General features: G+C 53.2%; 9 protein-coding genes and 1 non-coding gene across 10 annotated transcripts; 3 read left to right on the top strand and 7 right to left on the bottom strand.

Moving 5' to 3' along the window:
- Positions 1–318: 318 nt before the first annotated feature.
- VTN00DRAFT_5661 (uncharacterized protein) lies at positions 319–1,784 on the bottom strand (the record flags this gene model as incomplete). The annotated part of the gene is made up of 6 exons (XM_069432216.1): positions 319–511; positions 592–705; positions 801–862; positions 942–1,100; positions 1,210–1,642; positions 1,735–1,784. 6 exons carry the CDS (start codon positions 1,782–1,784, stop codon positions 319–321), a joined length of 1,011 nt encoding a protein of 336 aa, XP_069288098.1.
- Positions 1,785–2,547: 763 nt separating this feature from the next.
- Positions 2,548–3,701, bottom strand: VTN00DRAFT_5660 (uncharacterized protein; the record flags this gene model as incomplete). The annotated part of the gene is made up of 3 exons (XM_069432215.1): positions 2,548–2,914; positions 3,291–3,370; positions 3,579–3,701. 3 exons carry the CDS (start codon positions 3,699–3,701, stop codon positions 2,548–2,550), a joined length of 570 nt encoding a protein of 189 aa, XP_069288097.1.
- A 136-nt stretch (positions 3,702–3,837) lies between these two features.
- Positions 3,838–5,418, top strand: VTN00DRAFT_5659 (uncharacterized protein; the record flags this gene model as incomplete). Its single annotated transcript, XM_069432213.1, has 5 exons — positions 3,838–3,950; positions 4,095–4,227; positions 4,284–4,350; positions 4,407–4,721; positions 4,775–5,418. The coding sequence occupies 5 exons, from the start codon at positions 3,838–3,840 to the stop codon at positions 5,416–5,418; spliced, it is 1,272 nt and encodes a 423-aa protein (XP_069288096.1).
- A 35-nt stretch (positions 5,419–5,453) lies between these two features.
- Positions 5,454–5,763, bottom strand: VTN00DRAFT_5658 (uncharacterized protein; the record flags this gene model as incomplete). Its single annotated transcript, XM_069432212.1, has 2 exons — positions 5,454–5,565; positions 5,645–5,763. 2 exons carry the CDS (start codon positions 5,761–5,763, stop codon positions 5,454–5,456), a joined length of 231 nt encoding a protein of 76 aa, XP_069288095.1.
- A 691-nt stretch (positions 5,764–6,454) lies between these two features.
- VTN00DRAFT_5657 (uncharacterized protein) lies at positions 6,455–8,912 on the bottom strand (the record flags this gene model as incomplete). Its single annotated transcript, XM_069432211.1, has 2 exons — positions 6,455–8,535; positions 8,687–8,912. The coding sequence occupies 2 exons, from the start codon at positions 8,910–8,912 to the stop codon at positions 6,455–6,457; spliced, it is 2,307 nt and encodes a 768-aa protein (XP_069288094.1).
- Positions 8,913–9,909: 997 nt separating this feature from the next.
- VTN00DRAFT_5656 (uncharacterized protein) lies at positions 9,910–11,216 on the bottom strand (the record flags this gene model as incomplete). Its single annotated transcript, XM_069432210.1, has 3 exons — positions 9,910–10,509; positions 10,565–11,056; positions 11,193–11,216. 3 exons carry the CDS (start codon positions 11,214–11,216, stop codon positions 9,910–9,912), a joined length of 1,116 nt encoding a protein of 371 aa, XP_069288093.1.
- Positions 11,217–11,707: 491 nt separating this feature from the next.
- On the top strand, positions 11,708–12,176 carry VTN00DRAFT_5655 (uncharacterized protein; the record flags this gene model as incomplete). The annotated part of the gene is made up of 2 exons (XM_069432209.1): positions 11,708–11,722; positions 11,793–12,176. 2 exons carry the CDS (start codon positions 11,708–11,710, stop codon positions 12,174–12,176), a joined length of 399 nt encoding a protein of 132 aa, XP_069288092.1.
- Positions 12,177–12,627: 451 nt separating this feature from the next.
- VTN00DRAFT_5654 (uncharacterized protein) lies at positions 12,628–14,314 on the bottom strand (the record flags this gene model as incomplete). The annotated part of the gene is made up of 3 exons (XM_069432208.1): positions 12,628–12,941; positions 13,010–14,192; positions 14,252–14,314. 3 exons carry the CDS (start codon positions 14,312–14,314, stop codon positions 12,628–12,630), a joined length of 1,560 nt encoding a protein of 519 aa, XP_069288091.1.
- Positions 14,315–15,991: 1,677 nt separating this feature from the next.
- On the top strand, positions 15,992–16,108 carry VTN00DRAFT_t110. The gene has a single exon. It is a non-coding gene; the product is annotated as a tRNA-Lys (tRNA).
- Positions 16,109–16,949: 841 nt separating this feature from the next.
- On the bottom strand, positions 16,950–19,210 carry VTN00DRAFT_5653 (uncharacterized protein; the record flags this gene model as incomplete). Its single annotated transcript, XM_069432207.1, has 6 exons — positions 16,950–17,056; positions 17,176–17,598; positions 17,661–17,832; positions 17,884–18,304; positions 18,358–19,045; positions 19,099–19,210. 6 exons carry the CDS (start codon positions 19,208–19,210, stop codon positions 16,950–16,952), a joined length of 1,923 nt encoding a protein of 640 aa, XP_069288090.1.
- Between the last annotated feature and the right edge of the window lie 44 nt (positions 19,211–19,254).

Below are 19,254 nucleotides of genomic sequence, written 5' to 3'. Positions count from 1 at the left end.
TGAATGGTATCCTTGAGCCCATAGCAAGGGTCTAAAGTGGGTTTGGGGGAAATTTTTTTAATGCTTGTATGAGCAGCTTACGATGCTTGAGATTCTGTGGTATCTTTCTCCCAGTTAACAGTGTGAATTATGATATTTATCATAACAAGGCTGATGAGTTCGACCACATACATGGATAAGTGAGTAACAGCGGGGATCTGTTCACCGGCCCACGTACATTATTATAATTAGCCCACGTGTTGAAGGGCCAACAATGCCTTTTTTGGCCCAACACACTGTCTGGTATCAGGTACACATATATGAAGTATGCATGTATAGCTAAAGCTTCTCACTCATCTTCTCCCCCAACCCTCCAAAGCCCTCCTGCGCGACCTTCCGGCCTGCCAGCTCGGTCGCGAAGCTCACTGCCCTGTCTACTGGCCAGGCCTCCTCCTGGGCACTGTCAACAGTGCCATGGCAGGTGATGGCGTAGAGCATGCCCGCGACGAAGGTGTCGCCTGCGCCAATCGTGCTGTTTGATTTGTGTATTTGGTTAGATCTTTTTTTGTCCTCTGTGAGAGAAGGGGAAGAGAGGACCGGGGAGTGACATACTCGACAACTTTTGCGCCTGGGGGCAGTTTGTATGCAGGACAGTGCGTGTAGGTCTGGCTGGGCAGTTCGAGGGCCGAGGCGCCTTCTTCGCCCCAGGTACAGCAGAGGAGGGAACTGCGTTTTAGCAACTTTGTCAATAAACAGATAAACAAATAAATAAACAAAATACGATAAGCAAAAAGGTCGACGGCAATAAACTTGAAACTTACGCTTTCAGGGTGTGAGGAGCTTGCGACCGCAGGAACTCTTCAGGATTGGTATAGCCTTTGTCCTGGTTTTTGATTGCCGTCAGCAAAATTTCTCTGATAATACAAATCAAACGATACAATGTAGATAGGTAGATAACTTACCTGGACCCAGCTCTTGGAGTAGAAGACAACGTCTGCCTCCGCGGCCATCTCTGGCAAGCCCGGACGCCCTGGTTTCTCGACCTCGACGCTGATCTTCGCGGCCGGGAATCGCTGGCGCAGGTGCTGGATGTTGCGTAGGTTCACGTCGGGGATGCGGCCCTGAAGAGCAGTTAGTGATGCATCCTCTGGGAACTTTTTCGCGAACGGTGTCGACTGTCCACTGCAGAGATACGAGCAGCAAGGCAAGAGCCGAACTTCTTATGCATACCTCAAAATGGAACCATCTCCCACTGCCATCCCCAATATCCAACCTCTCCACCGCGGCGCCAAACTCCGCAGACGTCATCTCCGGGAGCTCATTGTAATTCACGATCGTCCGGCTACCAGTCGTCCGGCTCTTGATGATGTAGCTCGACGCTGGCTCCGTGTGTGTCTCCCGGTAGAGACAGTGTGTCAGGTCCACGGCGGGGCCAAGGGAGTCGCGGATGAACTGCGACGCGGGGGACGACGCAGCGGACAGGACGGCGATGAGAACTGGCGACGACGCATGCTTCTCATCTTCTGAATGTTGCTGTTGCTGCTTGTTCTTCCCCTCGATCAACTGCTGCAGCACCTCCAGCGTGTTGGGACAGTTCCCCCCGCGACGGCGCGCGAGGCTCGAGGCGCGGAGCTTCTCATCCTCGGCGGGATAGTGGTCGACGCTGATGGGTCAGCGGCAGATCGATCAGATATTTCGGTGACAATAATAATCGACAGCTACAGTTGTATTTGCTTTTTGGCCAGCGCAACGTACCTGAGGATGACGTCGAGGTAGCAGGCTCCGATGGCTATGAGCTGCCTCATTGTTGTTTCGTTGTCTGTTCGTTCTTTTTACTGCCCCGCGGAGGGGAAAGCTGATATGACGTCTTTGGTACTACTGTACTTTACTGTACGGCCCGCGCGGCCTCGCAGAGGTGCAACGCAGATCCTATTCTACGAGGAGCCTACGCAACTCGTATTGGATACTATTGACCAGAGGTCAAATGTAGATTTATATGTTTTCTAACTCATTAGCTCCTCTTGAGATGCGTGTTTTCAATCACTGAAAGGGAGCGCGAAGGTGTGTATGTATCTTATTTTCAGCCAAGAATGTTGGACTGAACATCGTGTACAGTTTAGTAATTTGTAATTGAGCAATAGTTTCCCCGGGTGTGAGTCTCTTTATTGAAGGAAAAAGTAATGTGCACTTGAGAAGTGGTGATCTTATGATGACTAAGAAACTTGATGTCTAAAACGGCGGCTAGATTGGGCATTAATATGGAGGTACAGTGCGCCTCGCAGTAGTTTAACGTAAACTCGCCCTAACGATGGAGTAGAGCTAGGGAGGCCGTGCATACTTTATTGTCTATCAATCGCAAATAACCACAAATATACGGGGATATATATGAAAGGATCTCGTTAGTTGTGAACAGGGTCTCCCGCTATAGGAAATAAGACGCTGCTCGGGCTGCCTGTCGGGACCCAGATCTTAGGCCGATGTAGATGCAGGGAGGGCAGATCCGAAATTTGTGACTTGCGCATGGGTCAACCCTGGAGACTATGAGGGGACGGGGGCGAATTTCCGTTATCAAAAGCGTTTAAGCGGTGTGCGCTGGTTAACTGGTGCATCAGCAGTACTCCTAGAGGACCTGGACACGACCAGACGGTGAAAGGGGGGAACGAGGAGATTTTGCAAGAAAGACAGATGTTTCAGCTGGCGCCAAGGGGGGAGTGGAGGAGTCGTCAGCGGTCCCTGAGCGGCGTGGTGGTGGAGGCCGAAGAGGCCAACCATGCGAGTCCGCAGCGTTCCCATCTGCCTCTTTTTGAAGCCTATCGCGTTGTAGTCCGAGCGACCCTTCCTCCATCTAGCGTCTCTCCCGCTATTGTTCACGTTCTGTTGAGGGTCCGGACGTGTGATGGCGCGCACGCTGTGGATCCTGGGGACGGAGTTGGTCCTGGAGGCCGCGAGTAATTAACAATAATGGGCAGTACATAGACAGTAGACCGCTCGAGGATCGAGTATAAGGTACAAGGGAGTCGGTAATAAGAAAAAAGGCGCGGCAGGTCGACGAGTGGTGCTCGTGCTTGTTCTTGTCCAGACTCCACCTGCGCCCCTCCGGCCGTCAGCCCCTCGGCCCCTCAGCACGAGAACGACAGCTTCTCCCATCGCTCTCTTGCTGTTTCAGCGTCTCTCTTTTCTTTCTCCCTCTTTTTATTCCCCCCGTCCTGGTCTTCTCCATCCATTGTCCTCTTTTTCTTACTCCCCCGTTTTTTATTTCTGCTTCTGGGAGACGGCCTCCGTTCCTCCTGATCTGGACCCCAGCAACTAACGGCGATCTGCCTTCTCCACGTCGTTGCAGCGCGGCGTCAAGCACGATCCTCTCGTTCCAGTCCACCCTTCGCGACTCCTGCTAGTTCTGCGGCCAGCAGCTCCTGCTCACAGTCTACGTCCAATTATTTGGTCTGCTCCTGCCCCTCGTTCTTCTGGCAGTCTCCGCCCATAGCTTCGGCGGCTCTCTAGTCCCCCTCCGTTCCTCTCGTGTGCGCTCTCTCAGCGCCGGACAGGGACGTCCAGGATCTCACTCTCGATAGCGCCGTGATCAGTCTATCCTAACGGACCGGGGGCACTCGTTCTCTGAGCCTTCTATCGGCTGATCGACCCACGAAGCGCATTGTCTCCACGTTCGTCCTGCTCAGCCGCCGCGATCGAGACAGAGTAGTCTCCTTAAACGGCCAGACCATCCTTTGTCGAGCCCTCTCTTTTTGCCTGACCTTGTCCAGAGCGCAAATCCTCCGTCCCCCCGTCTATCGTTTCCATCTTCCTCCCACTGCAAGATAGAGACCGAAGACGTGTGTCTGGCATACACATACTGCAGCCATGGCTGAGCTACAGGGACGCAAGGTCTTTAAGGTGTTCAACCAGGATTTCATCGTCGATGAGCGCTACAATGTCACCAAAGAACTGGGTCAGGGAGCATACGGTATTGTCTGGTACGTGGTGGTGCTTCTACAATAACCCTTCTCGTTCCTCCATCCTATCATTGCGATGACGACTGCGTTCCCGCGGGGTTTTGCTCCGAGCGCTGATGTTGCGCGCCCCACGGACGGAGAGACTGACTGGCAATGAATATACAGTGCGGCTACCAACACTCAAACGGGCGAGGGTGTCGCCATCAAGAAGGTTACCAATGTGTTCAGCAAGAAGATTCTGGCCAAACGGGCGCTGAGAGAAATCAAGTTGCTGCAGCACTTCCGAGGCCATCGCAATGTATGTCCACGTAATCAGCCGTTCCTGTAGGGCTGATAGGGCTGACCGAGGCGTAGATCACATGCCTATACGACATGGACATCCCCAGACCCGAGAACTTCAACGAAACATACCTGTATGAAGGTGAGGAGGTGGCAGGTGTTACTTGGGGTAGGATGCAGGTGCTAATTTCTGGACAGAACTCATGGAGTGTGACTTGGCAGCCATCATTCGCTCTGGCCAGCCATTGACCGATGCCCACTTCCAGTCTTTCATCTACCAAATTCTCTGCGGCCTCAAGTACATTCACTCCGCCAACGTCTTGCATCGAGATCTGAAGCCGGGAAACCTACTCGTCAACGCTGATTGCGAGCTCAAGATCTGTGATTTTGGGCTTGCACGAGGATTTTCGATAGACCCCGAGGAGAATGCGGGGTACATGACCGAATATGTCGCGACCAGATGGTACCGTGCTCCTGAGATTATGCTGAGCTTCCAGAGCTACACCAAAGCTAGTATGTGTCTTTCCGTGTCTGCAATCTATTCGAGTCCTGCTGACTCCCTTCAGTTGACGTGTGGTCCGTTGGCTGTATCCTGGCCGAACTCCTCGGGGGTCGTCCGTTCTTCAAAGGTCGCGACTACGTCGACCAGCTTAACCAGATTCTACACTATCTCGGAACTCCTAACGAAGAGACTCTGTCTCGCATTGGTTCTCCGCGTGCGCAGGAGTACGTCCGCAACCTTCCGTACATGCCCAAGATCCCCTTCCAGCGTCTATTCCCCAACGCCAACCCAGATGCCCTTGACCTTCTTGACCGCATGCTCGCTTTCGACCCGACCAAGCGTATCTCCGTCGAGGAGGCCCTTGAGCACCGCTACCTGCAGATCTGGCACGACGCGTCGGACGAGCCATCGTGCCCGACGACATTCGACTTCCACTTTGAGGTCATTGATGACGTGCAGGAGATGCGGAAGATGATCCTTGATGAGGTTGTGCGGTTCCGCGCGCATGTCCGGCAGCAATCGCAGGCGCAGGCCGCCGCTGTTGCCGCTCAACAGCAGCAATTGCAGCAGAACGTCCCCATTCCTGAGAATAGCCAAGGCGTTTGGAAGCAGGATGAGCCACGACCACAGGAGGCACTTGCCGCGGGCGGCCAGCACCCGAACGACCTGGAAGCCTCGCTGCAGCGGGGAATGGACGTTGCACACTAAATGCGCCCAGACGCATGCTCGTGAACTTGATGGACTCAACTGGAACCCATTTGTCCGGCGTCTTCTCCCTTCTCTGCGTCCCATATTGATGCATGTCGATCCATTTGGTTGATTCCCACATGAAAATTTCCCCCTTGCTTTTTGACTCTGTGAGAGACTGGCTCTGCTCAGATCCGGACATGTGTAACTGCTTGAATGGGATTAGAAAGAGAACCACTTTGTCTACGTTGGAATGAGCGTAATATTGATGGCACAATCGGCCAGATGAAGTGCAGACGATCTTGGATAGCAATAAGCAGTTAGGTAACCAGATGAACTGAACGCAGATGCAAAATAGGTGCACATCACTTCTCTTCTCTCAAGGATATGAATCCGATGGCACGTCAAGTCCCCAGCCGTTTAACCGCCATGTACGGGGTATAGTAGGGCTGGCTGGGCTGGCCGCGCGGGCCGATCCCGCCCTAACTTAGCGGGAGTCGGTCGGGAGTCGGGACCTAACGGGAAGCAAATTCACAAAGCGGAGGCGGAGGCGGAGGCGGGAGCGGGATGGTCCGAGCGGGGCCCTCTTTCTTCTATTCTGTCAAGATTCAGGTTATCAACTTACTAGTAGTCTACTGTACCGTCTCGTACAGTATGGATGGACGGGAGTACTTTCGGTCGATTTTCCATTCCCGTTGATCGATCTTGCTTGTTTTTTCTTTTAAAAAATCAACTTATCTGTTTGTTCTATTTATCGTGATTTAGACACGCCTACAGTATATAATGTTACATCAGGTCAATTCGTATGATCTGATCTCATCTCATCTATTCATTCATGACGCATCAGCCATACCATAACTTCAGGCAGGTACCTAGGTATCTAGATACACACATAGGTCCGTTCATACATAAAACACATAACCCGGAATCTTCTACACACATTGTAGATAATAAGATGCCAAGCATAAACAACATATCGATATCCCCATCCAATTTAAACCGAAACCAAAACCCAAACAAATAGATCACCTCGATTGAAAAAAAAACGACTCAAAATTCAAAAATAATAACACCGCCACCAAACCCCCATCGACGCCGCGACGACCAGATCCAGCATCTTGATCCCCTCGTCCTCGACGATCAACTTGCCCAGCTTGGCGCTCTTCCCGCGCAGGCCCCCGCCCGCGTGCTCCCGCGCGAGGGAGAGGTCCAGACGGTCTTCGTCATCGTCATTGTCGTTGTCATTGGGTCGTTGTGATGGTGGAGGGTGATTATTATTATTATTCCTTTCGTCGCCCACGCCATCGGTGCTGCTGCTGTTGTTGCTATCAGACCGGGTGTGCATCCGCGTGTTGGAGCGCGAGCGCGCGCGGGGGCGGAAGGGGAGGGATGATGATGTTTCCGGATTGGAGGACGAGTGGGGGCGGTAGTAGGTGTTCGGGTTGAGGAGGAAAGCAAGCGAGGAGCGTTTCCCGCCGTATTGCTCCCGGTTCGTGGACGAGGAGAAGCTGATGCCGGCCTGGCTGAGCGAGAAGGGTGAGTGGTGGTTGGACTGATCGTGCGGGTGGCCCGTGGGGATGGGCATGTTGAATCGGATCTCTGCGACCGTCGTCGTGACCGAGTGGTCGTCGTCGTTGTTGCCGTTGCTGTGGCTGGTCTGCGGACCTGGGATCGTGTGCTTGCATTTCAGGCTGCGGCCGTTGATGCTCGCGACGAACGCGCAGGTTCCGTTCCAGGGGGAGGTGAAGGTGTAGTAGCCGGTTTTCATCTTCGAGGTTGAGGAGGACGAGGTGGTGGTGGTGTAAGAGGGGCCGAAGCCGAAACTGGGTCTGTTGGGGCTGCCGCCGTCAAACGTGTCGGTGGAGGTTCGCGAGCCGTCACGGTTATGATTCTGATGCTTCGCGGGTGGTGTAGAGACAAGGAGTTTGCGATGGAAGGTCTTGGGTCTATGGTCCGCATTGCTATTGCCATTTTTCTCATTCTGGGCCTGTCCGGGAGTAGGAAAAGAAGCTGGTCGCGAGGAGCCCCCGCCGTCTTGGTGACCCGCTAAAGCCAACGGAAGATTGATACCCAAACTGGCCAGGTTCAGAGGCTCATTGCGCCCCGTAAATTTGTTATAACCTGGCGTCGAGATTTCGATATCGATCGAACGATCGACGTCTGCGCTCGAGCTGGATATGGTTCCCACGTTCCACTGGCTCCCGCTCGTGGGATCGCGCCGGATGAGCGTGATAGTGAAGCTGGAATCCGAGCTATCCCGCGTGCTGTCATGACTGCCTCTCGTTGGAGACTGCCTCGGAGGAAGAGGAGGAGGAGCGGAAGGGGAGGTTCGACGCCTATTCTGGTTATTCAGTGGTGGATTCAAGTTGTATGACGGCGAGCCGGGTTCCTGAAATCGTGGTCGTCTAGCAGCAGCGTCCAGACTGAAGCGGCCGCTCCGCGGTGTATCCTGGCATTGGTCCTTCCAGTCTCCTAACCCTCGACCACCGAGGTATTCCGGCTGCGCACTCCATCGCTTCTGTGTTCCAGCCGCTTCACCCGTTTTCGATGGGGGATTGTTCTCTTGCTCTGGTAGCGGAGGAAGCGGTCGATGCGGTGTGACGGATGCGATGGCATCGCTGGCGGTATTCGAATCGTCGACTTCCGCGCCCTCACTCTCAAATCGAGGCCGATGCCGCGGCGGCAGCGGAGGCGGAGATAGCACTACTGCACCTGCCATTGAGTCCTCCTGCCGTTCCTCCTGCTGCGTCTGCTCCTCCTCATACGGCGGCGGTGGTGGTTGATGCGGCGGCGGCGGAGGAGGAGGCGGGGCAGAAGTAGGACACGGAGGCCTGGTCGGACTCTCTCTTCCTCCCCCAACAGGCTTCCTCCGGATATTATTCAACCGTGCAAACCCGGGCGGGAGCACGGATCGCAGTCGTTCTGTTGCTCCTCCCTCCGCATGCCCATTCCCATTCCCATTCCCATTCAAGCCAAGCTCCCGCTGCTGCCTCTCCCACTCCTGTCTCTCAAGCTCGATGCTCCGCAGCACGGCTTCATCGTCCTGAGTCGCGACGTGCAGGTAGTACAGGGACGAATTGATGGCTTCGGCGGAGACGCTGGATTTGGTGGGAGGTTTGAGGGGGGTGAGGAAGACGTCTGTAAAAACAAGTCGCAGCCAGTTGCAATCAGTATGCGTTCACTTGGACAATCAGCTCAGAAAATAGAAAGACAAAAATAGTAATCATAAAAACCAATCGCATTGTCCCTATCCAGACAACCTATATAAAATAAAAAGGCAAACACATACCTCTACTCCCCGGCACGCGCACGATATACAGCACGAGCGGCTCGAGCGGTCTCTGCGTCGGATTGCGCGGGTACGCGGGCGGATTGGACGCGAGGGCCGTGATGGACGACAGAGAGCGCGCCTCGACCGGGCCCTGCTGCTGCTGTTGTTGCTGGGCCTGCGTCTGCGCCCGCGCGCGCTGCGTGATCTGGCGCAGAGATCCAGATCTTCCTGGTGCGGACTTCATGGGTGGAAACCAAATGGAAGATTTGGAGCTGAGCTGAGCTGAGCTGAGACCTCACTTCCAATCCCCCTCCTCGCCCCGTCCGTGGAGTAGATAAAAATGACAGTCAATCGGGCTGTCAGTAGGAAAGTAAGTAAGTAACTAGTATAAGGGTAAGTCGAAACTTTTAAAAGATAGGTAGACAAGGCAAGGTTCCTTTCTGTTCTGTGTACGGAGCTGTATGGGGATAAACAACGGGTGGGACCGGTTTAAACATACATACCTAAGGGACTCAAGACTCGCGGGGCGGGCAAAGAGCACAGACTCACACGACCGCAACAGATCGGCCTCCGCCGCTTGGTCTGCGCCAAGAGAATAATAATGATAATGATGACAATAATAACCTACAATGTGAAACGGGAGAGCGGGCCTTGCCCTGACGGATATTCTGCTGCCTGCCTGCCCTGCCGTACGAAGAAGGGCGGAAGCGGTTGTCCATTCATCGATCCATGCCTGCGGCGATCAGAAAACCACGAGGACGGAGGCAAAAGAACAGCATGGCGCGTTCCGCGAAAGCCTCGAGCTTATCCCCAAGAGAAGCTGAAAGGGCGATTCCATTCACGCGCTGCACCGCCTCTTCTCGGTACAACGAGAGGCGACGCAAGCGGAGTGGAGCCAGAGGACGGGCATACGTACGTCGACCTGCTGTCGTGGCCGCGCCCAACGCAGGGCGGACGCCCATCAGATCTACACAGCACGAGCTAGAACAGCAGAGGCCACCAAAGATCATTGCAATGTGTATTTCTGGTATCTTCAAGGAAATAACTAAATACCGTTTCATGCGTAGCGCAGTGGGGTGTTCGAGCGACTACAGAAGAAAAAAAAAAAAAAAAAAGGGCCTTCGATCGCCCCGCCAGATGGAATGCACGGATAAGAGATCAAACATGAATCAGTCAAAAACTCCAAGCCCTAAACCATATTCCATTCCCAAGAAGAAGAAGTATCTACAGACGTGGCCAGCCTAGACGACAGTTTCGGCCCGCTCGCCTTCCGCGATCACCGGGACGCTCAGGCCCCGGTCTGGGCTCTGCAGCACAAGCTGCTCGTGTCGCCGCGCGCGCAGGAAATCGCTTACTGCTCGAATCAAAATAAACCACCCAATGATCATTAGGATGTAGGCGATCCATTCGCTCGTCGTGATGGCGGATATCGCATCGCTTCCGCCCTGCGATTCGGCACCGACAGCCGCGGCTGCATTGTCGCCCACTGAGTTCGGGTTGAAGTCATGGCTGTTCGGGTCTGGTGGTGGGATATACTGGTCCGTGCTGGGATCCGGCCCTCGGGATTCGCTGCTGCCTTTCATGTAGAAACCGTACTGAACAAGGGTGAGGCCGAGACCAGCTCTGCTGCCGTTTTTGGCGGCGTGGGTGGTATGCAGGAGGTAAGTCAGGAGGAAACCGACGAGCTGGAACGACATCGAGATCATGCCGTTCCACACAAACGAGAATACCGATCCGACAGGGAGACCGTCGACGTAGACTTCATCGGAGGACATGCCAGGGGCCACGATGGTCGTCTCCCAGTAGGGAGGAGTGGCATCCGCTGCAGCCTGTTCATAGGACTGCCATACAGTCAGTCATAATCCAGAACATACGCCCTATTATATCATCACATACAGGAGGCAGATCCTCATTCTTCTCCCCCCTCTCCGGTTTGGCAGCCAGGTTGGCAAAGACACCATCGTTCGCTGAGCGTACCACCCGACCAGACGTCGGCGCCGGCGTCGGTGTCGTAAACGAGGGCAGCATGGTCACCCTCCTCTGAATCGAAGGTCCCCTCTCACCATCCTGTCCATTCTCCGCGGACCCGGACGAACCGGCGCCTGCGCCTGCGCTGCTGCTGCTGCTGCCGCCGCTAGTATTCTGCTGCGTCTGGGGTTCAGGGTTCCCCCGCATCAACCGCTGCCTGTCGTCGGGTTCATCATCCGCATCCGAGTCACCCTCCCCAAACGTATCCGCAAGAGTCTGGTCCGCATCGTGAAGAAGCCGTCGCGACGATGGAGAAGACGAGCGGGAGTGGAAGGAAGGCGGAGGTGAGGAGGGGCGAGTATCAGCTGAGTGAAGACCAGGGAACGATTCGTTCTCTTCGTCTTCGTCGTGGGCGTTAACCTGTGAGAGATTCCCACATCAGTCTATATCATTCAATACATAGATAGATGGAATGCGTAATGAGAGCCCATCAGATGTAAATGCCGTTGCAAGACGTCCGACGGTAGGCGACGGAAGGGATCGTCGGCTGCCTTACCCGCTGATAACGCTGCGAGCTCATGATGAGCTGAGCGCGGGAAGAAAGGAGATAGGGAAGCCAGGAAGGAGAGTGCAGGAGTTCAAGAGGGAATCGGGAAACCAAAGGCAGATGAAGAAGAGAAAAGAGAACGAGAGAGCTGGGGATGGAGCCGGTGGAGGCGGACAGCGAACTGGATGCGGATGGAAGGGGATGGACTGTGGAGATGACGAGGTGCGAGCCTGAGACGGTCAGCGGAGGTTCGAGGCTGTGCACCTGGCGGCCTGAGGCAGCACATGCCCTGTGCTCGCCTCTCCGCCTGCGCTCCGGAGCTGCGGGCGATGTACATGTATATCTCTGCTGTATGGACTGTATCAAAGCATCTCAACGCACCTGTCTGACGCGCTGAAGGGCTCTTTTACTTTTCAATCGGTCTGAAGACACCGTTTGAGCTCTTCCATCTGCAGTCCCAGCCCCTAAAAAAGAAGCACTCCACCCTCGACCAGACCATATATAAACCCACTAAAATATCCACCATGTCCAAGCCGCCGGTAAGACCAATCCCCCTCTCAATTAGCGACCTCAATCCATAAAAAAGACCAACTAACAATTAATCTCCAGCTCGTCCGCCCCAAAACCCTCCAGGCGCGCATCTCCCGCCTCATCAACCACTGGCCCCCCGACCCCGTCCGCCCCGCCGCCGTCTCCGTCCAGAACTACCTGCAAAACCGACTCCCTCCCAGCGACGCGCAGTCCCAACAAAAACAACAGCAGCAACAAGAAGGAGGAAAGCCTGCGCAGATCTCTGAAGCGTCCGTGAATGCCCTCTTCTCCCTCCTCGAGGACAGGTACGCGAGACGGTACCCGCTGCCGCAGAAGTTGCGGCACCCGGCGAGCGATCCGGACCACTTCGATAATGTGGTGAGGGAGTTCGAGGAGGCTCCGCGGCGGAATTGGATTGGGCGGCTGAAGAAGAGGGTCACGGGGCTGTTTAGGTTTAAATAGGAGAGGGAGGCTAAGAATTTTTCTTTTCTTGTTTAAGGGGGGATATTTTTCACGATAGACGAGAGATGGTGATGATCAGTGATGGAATTGGGATTTCTCTTTCTTCGCACCGGAGGGAAGAGTTGGCTACGATACAGCCCTGCGCATTATATCCTCTTCTCATTTTTTTTTCCGTCGGTTTGGTTCCTTTTTGTCCTGTACTCTATGTATCTGCTGTACCACTACTGATGACTCTTAAAAAGAAAAGACAGATGGGAAGATGCGAATTCTGTGGCTCAAAAAATATAGATACCAAAATAGACGGGTTTTTTTTCTGATCTGTTCCGCAGAAACATAAAAATTAACCATCAATATATATATACAGCAAAGACGTCAAGGATATCACGCTTATCCAATAAACGTCCACACTTTATCTGACGTATAGTACGCTACGGTCATCTCACTTCCACCCTTACAGCATCGGCTTCAAATCATCCGCAACCTTGAACGGTGCGTCCGTCTTGGCCCGCACCTCGTCGACGGTGACGCCGTGGGCGAGCTCGATCAGGGTCAGACCGTCGGTGAAGTCGACATCGAAGACGCACAGGTCCGTGATGATGCGGCTCACGCAGGCCTTGCCCGTCAGCGGGAACTCGCACTGCTTGAGGATCTTCGGGTTGCCCTTCTTGTCCGTGTGCTCCATCGTCACGACGACCTTAGTCGCGCTCGGGTTCGAGACGAGATCCATGGCGCCGCCGAAGCCCTTGATCTTGCCGGGGAGCATCCCTGATGATGGTCAGCTACCTATATGGAGTACATATTGGGATCCAAATCCAGGAAACTGGGATACTTACAGTTAGCAAGGTCACCTTTGGCGCTGACCTGCATCGCTCCCAGGATGGTCAGATCGATGCGTCCCGAGCGAATCATGCCGAATGACTCATCGCTGCCGAAGCACGCAGCGCCAGGGAGCAGCGTAACGGTCTCCTTTCCGGCATTGATCAGGTCAGGATCCTCCTGGCCTCGTTTCGGGTAGGGGCCCAGACCCAGGATGCCGTTCTCCGACTGCAGCATCACCTCGACAGAGGGGTCGACAAAGTTGGGCGCCAGCATAGGCATCCCAATGCCCAGATTGGCGTACATGCCGTTCTTGAACTCCTTTGCAGCGCGACGGACGATGCGTTCACGCTTGCTGGCAGTGTCACCCTTTCCTAGGGCCGACATATCCGCGCCCTCGTCCTCCTTGGCGAAGGTGTATTTCTCGATCTTCTTCTCCTCGGTGCTCTGGATGACACGCTTGACATAGATGCCCGGCAGGTGCACGGCGGCAGGTTCGATCTCACCCACTTCGACGATGTGCTCCGCCTCGACGATGGTCATCTTAGCATTGCGGCCCATGGCGCCGTTGAAGTTGGCCGCTGCGTATCGGAACTGGCAGTTACCCAGCTTGTCTGCTTTCCATGCCTTGACGAAGGCGTAGTCGCCCTTGATCGCCTCCTCCATTACATAGCTCTTGCCGTCGAAGACTTTGACGTCCCGTGGCTTGCTGTACAAAGCCACAGTACCATCGCTGTTGTGTTTCAGCGGCAGCTCACCGGTTTGGACAACAGTGCCAAAGGCAGCTGGAGTATAGAAGGCTGGGATGCCGGCACCGCCAGCACGACACCTCTCAGCCAGTGTACCCTGTGGGGTCAATTCCAGCTCGATCTCGCCGGAGAGGTACATGCGCTCGAACGTCTTGTTCTCCCCAACGTAGCTGGCAATCATCTTCTTGATCTGCCCACTCTGGAGGAGGAGACCCAGACCTGACCCATCCACGCCAGCATTGTTACTGACAGCCGTCAGGCCCGTGATCGAGGGGTTCGCGCGGACAGCGTTGATCAGGGTGTCAGGCACACCGGATAGACCAAAGCCACCCGCTAGCAGGGTAGAGTTTGACTTCATGTCCTTGATAGCCTCCGCGGCGGAGGGGAAGATCTTATTGATCTCATTACGGCGGACGGTGCTCGAGAACGCACGCGCAAGAAACCGTTGGTGCTGAAGAGGGCAGCTGTCAGTATAGATGCACGGTCTCTGGAGAAGCTAACTTATCTTACCTTGGCTGGATCCGATGAAAATTGCCTTGCGAGCCGCAGGCATGAGAGTATTTGTGAAGGCATGCTGTATGTATTTGCTCACTGAGCGACTCTGTATCCTCGCGTTATTGTTCTATTCTCCAGTTTAGTAGATACTAAAGGCGGCCCTTTCCGTCGCTCTTGCAGGCCGCGGAATTCGGACCGAGTAGTCAATGTCTGGGGAATGAACAGACAACCCCGAATGACGAAGTTGTTGTTCCGCAGAAATTATTTCTACAAAAAAAGATATCCTTAAAAAATTGAAAGAAATAAGAGTCATGCATATAGTTGCCGTCGCAGGAACGATATCTCGGTTGCTCCTTTACCCCGGCGATTTCCCCGCGTTAGCAGCCGTCTCCAACCGCCCTAAACCAGGGGGTCACTCCGCACGAGTCTACGGTGCAACATGACGCTAGAAGGAACGAAGAATATAGATACTGTCGCCCAAGATCTAATCCAACAGAGCTGAGAAAAGAGCCCATGCTGCGTACTGCGTAAGCCATGTCAAAGGAACGCAACCGATAGGGATCGATCAGACACGGCAGGCGGACCGAAGATGAGACGAGATCGGAGTAGTTTCTCTTCGGTTGAGGAAGCATGGAACCGTTGCGGTCCACTCCAAGAGTGATCGGGAAGAGAGTCAATGTGATTCTCAGTCAAAAGCACAGATCGTATCCACCTGCTGTGTCTTCGGGGATGTAGTTTGGTGACGCACTACTCTCCGCCAATCCGCTCCGAGCATGGAGGGAGTGTATGTCACTGCACACCATACTCCAGCAGTCCAGCACTGTGCTCCGGGCATTTGCTTCTCCATCGAAAACTAGCAGACTTGAGACTGCGAGAGACATCTTCCGCATAGAATGCTAGGAGTATCGCATCATGATGCATGTTCAAGGCTTCCGACATCCGGCAAGCGATTACCCCCTTTCCGACACGCGGTCCGAGTCCCGGAAGGGGAACGTGCTGGCCATAGCGGCCCTACCTATCAGCTGTCTTCACCCGATATAGAATCATTATTATTGTTGACTTGGATATTCAGCCGTCTCTGCTTATTCTTTGGGTTCTCTACCTTTGGGAGGCAGCGCTAGGCCTACTCGTCTCGTGGTCTACGGAAACGCATCAGGTCCGCTCGCGGGGTAATGAACCCGTTGAGGTCGGGTTTCTCTATTTTGCCGGTACCAAGCCTTCCATTCTATATACATTTGAAGGTGATGTATCAGACTAAAATGCACGTTGTCTTTTTTTCCATTGGCCTTTGTTCAAAGGTGTCGTACCGTACAGTACCTTCCTTCCACGTAGTTAGGTACTTATCTGTCCTCTTTATCCGCATACTAACTGCAGAGGTTGATCCATTCTATCAAGCACACCTATCTCAGGGTGATCCCTCGTGACCTTGTCACATGTTATGAGTCTCAAAGTTGATTATCGTCCTGTCTTTCAAAGTACGTCCCCGTCTCATGCTAGTTCAGGTGTATATATATTGACGATGCTATATCAATTCGACCCTCTGAAAAATCGTGCGTCAAGCGATAGGTAACAGAAAAACTACCCCACCTGCCACGCACCCAGAAAGAAAGTAAAACGAAGAAAACCATGAAAATTGCTAATCATCCTAATAAATATCCCTTCCCATGCATGATGACCTTTGGACCTGTTCGGTATAAACCACGCGTGGAGAGGGTACAAAAGATTTTTCGGGTATTGAGTACACCAATAAGATCAGCCGGGCTAGCTCAATCGGTAGAGCGTGAGACTCTTACCAAGCCCGATCACTGAATTGAAAACAGTGATCAGGATCTTGCAATCTCAAGGTTGCGGGTTCGACCCCCGCGTTCGGCTTGACATTTTTCGCTTTTTTTGGGGGGGATTTCTTTTTCGCCACACGGGTACTGGGGTACTCCATAAAAGTGTGGATGTTGTGAGCGGGAAGAGCCGTGCACGGACCGGATGAACATCGGGAAAGAAACCGAGGCGAGGTGAGATGGCAGACAAAGGTTGCAAATGGGTATGGAATGACAAATAACATTGCCAATTCCCTCCTTTGTGTAGGATGTACGCTATACGCAGTAGGCTTTATGGCAATTACCCTTGTCTACTAGAATCTTGAGTCACCGGAGGATTCAGGACTTCATGTATTTCATCTCATTCTTCGGAAACTCTACTCGCATGTCCATGCAACCTGCATGGAGTTCCCCTGTATATTCATGCAATCATGCTATGTATGTATCTATCATCCATTCGATCACCATGTGGCAAATGGCCAGTATCGAAGGTGAATGAATACATGTATGAACAACAAATATCAAAACAGACTCCTCCCGCGATGCTTGCGATCATCGATGGTATCACAATGCGAAATGTGTACATAATACCCAACATGACACGAAAAGCAGACAAAGGTGGCTAGGAAGGACATGTGAGAAAAAAAAAGAGACAAGAAACAACAAGAGACATTCATGTCAGGTGGGTATTTCGCAACCTCACTTTACCTTATCTTCCCGCCCCGTTCCCCGCGTATTGTAGGAAAAAAGAGAAAGAAAATAAAGCCCTAGCATGATCCCGAAGACAGCTCTACAACAGAGAAGAGGGTCAACATCCACAGTAAGCGGAGTAGACCAGACGAAAAGAGAACCAGCCCAATATCAATGTCCCAAAGCTCTAGAAGAGAAAAGAAGAGAATCTAGACAGAGTTTGGGTGGGCATGGACGACGTCCATCGCATCCTCAACACCCTTACGTTTCAATGGAATTGCCGTTGGGGAGGTCGCTGATGGAGTGGTCGGGAGGCCTACCATTGCACATCACGCATGTCAGCTCCGTAATCAGATAGCCATGGTCCAGCTGCAGCGTTGCCTCCTTTATAGGCGCTTCCTTTCTCATTATCCGGATTGGGGCCATCTCGCGTACCTGTTGTGCCACCATCAGTCCACGCTTCATAGTACGACGGTGGATCCATATCCACATCCTCGGTTGCTGTCGTGGTAGGGGCACCCGCTGCAACGGAAGGGACCTCGATGACATCCCGGCAGACTGGATCAACAAGTCGATCTTTCATGTCGTCGTTCACGTAAATAAGGAAGTACGGCGTCGGAGGGTTCTGACGGCCTTGGCTCTCGAATATCTCGGCTGTGTCATGGACTTCCGTGACATCCTCGTCGTTGTATTTGCGCCAGATGCCCTTTTTGAAGTCGTAGATGTAGATATAGTAATGGCCAAACTCGACGGATCCGTGGTGAACAAAAACAGCGTACAGGCGATAGGCAAGGTGCTTGTAATCAGCAAACTGAGTGGCGATCATTGTCTGTGTATCCTTGATCTCTTGCTCCACAACTTCGGGACATGTCAACATCACACAAGAGGGAAAAAATAGTGCCAGGAAGGGTGAACCTTACACGCTAGCTCTGTCTTCGTTATCTGAGAAAGCTGCTCAAGTTCAGTAATAGTCTGCGAATCTATATCGATCGCGTCGTCCGCAGTCTCGGGATCCTCTTTCATTGATTCCAGTTCTTCGAGCACTTGCTTGGCGCTATTGAAGAGGGTTGGCATGTCTTGGCCGTCTCTCTCCTGCAAAAATTGTCAGTCCACATGCTAGTCTGCAAGGGCCATTCTGCATACATTACGACGTAGCAGTTCCTCTCTGCGAGCCTCCAGCACCCTTAGATTGTCCTTCCACTGCCAGCACTGCCGTCGTCGATGCAGGAGTTCCTCCTGCTGGGTATCCATGTATCTGTCGAGATAGATGGTATCCTTCAGTTCGAGATGGTGGGTCGACTTAAATGACGTCTTCCTGACCGGATCAAATTGAACACGTTGGACCTGAATCTGGAGGACTGGTGGCAGTTTGCTGATTGAGCCAAATTGCTCTGCCGTTTCACCTCCAACGTCGACCTTCTGTACGTCAAAGGCACCGTCAATTGCGGCATATATATCACGAGATCCTGTTGCAACGTCTACTTTGATATCGGACCACAGCTCTTCCTTCGACCGAACGCCCCCCTGTGCCGTGATATAAGATATAGTCCTTCCGTAGAACAAGCTGAGGAAAGGAGTTAGCTTGATTTAGTACGCCTTTACATCGGTATCACTTACTCTTTGATCTGGTCAAGCTGCTCACCGTCTGGAGCGATCGCTCGAGGTTTGATAGCACACTGACTTTGGAAGAGGACATTGTTTATGACCTCTGTCACATCCTGCTGCGCCCCCATCTCTACTTGTTCAATGAGCTGCCGTTGATGATCAACTTGCGGAGAAGGACGTGGCGGAACAGGTGGTGGTCGGTTAGGTGGTCCGATGGGGCCGATGACGGCCTGAGAATTCGAGGGTGGAGTTGAACTGTCGATTACCGGGGTCACATCAGGCTTTGATTCTTCCACTATGTCGGTGAAGGGAGGAGGAGGTTGGTTTTCTTTGTTGTCTGCTCGAGATGTTTGCGTTTCGGTCCTGAGTCCATCGGAGACAAGAGTCGCCTCGCTATCTGCGTCGCTTGCTGATTCTTTGGCGGCTTTTTGTTCCTCTGTGACATTCGAGACAGCTTTTTCCTCTCGATCGCCATTTTGCTCCGCTGTAGTCTGTGGAGGACCCAGCGGTCCCATCACGGGCATGCCGTCTATCTCGCCGAGTTCTCCTGGTTGATTGCCTGATATCGTTGACTTCCGGCGGATAGCTGCTTCGTTTGTCGAACTAATCAACGTCAACCTCGCCAGTTCCTTTTCAGGCGTAACAGAAGGATATGGCGAGGTGATCATGTTGTGGAACAGAGTGCGAAGCTCTCTGAGGACTGGAAATTGTCAGCCGGGCAACCTATCCACTTGAGTACTCAGAGCTACTTACACTTCTGCGAACGCTCAACCTCCTTTCTGGAGACTTTGCGGGATCCAACCTGCTTATGGCGTAGGCTTTCTTCATCCAAATCCATCTTGTAGTTTTCGAAATCGAGAACCATCTCACGGTAAGGGCGCACCGTAAAGTAAATTGCAACAAGCTATT

Source organism: Thermoascus crustaceus, assembly GCF_041956765.1.
Source record: "Thermoascus crustaceus strain CBS 181.67 unplaced genomic scaffold VTN00scaffold_3, whole genome shotgun sequence".
NCBI classification, from domain to species: Eukaryota; Fungi; Ascomycota; class Eurotiomycetes; order Eurotiales; family Thermoascaceae; genus Thermoascus; species Thermoascus crustaceus.
Note: the sequence above shows the minus strand (reverse complement) of the source record. Positions and strands in the feature narration are given on the sequence as shown.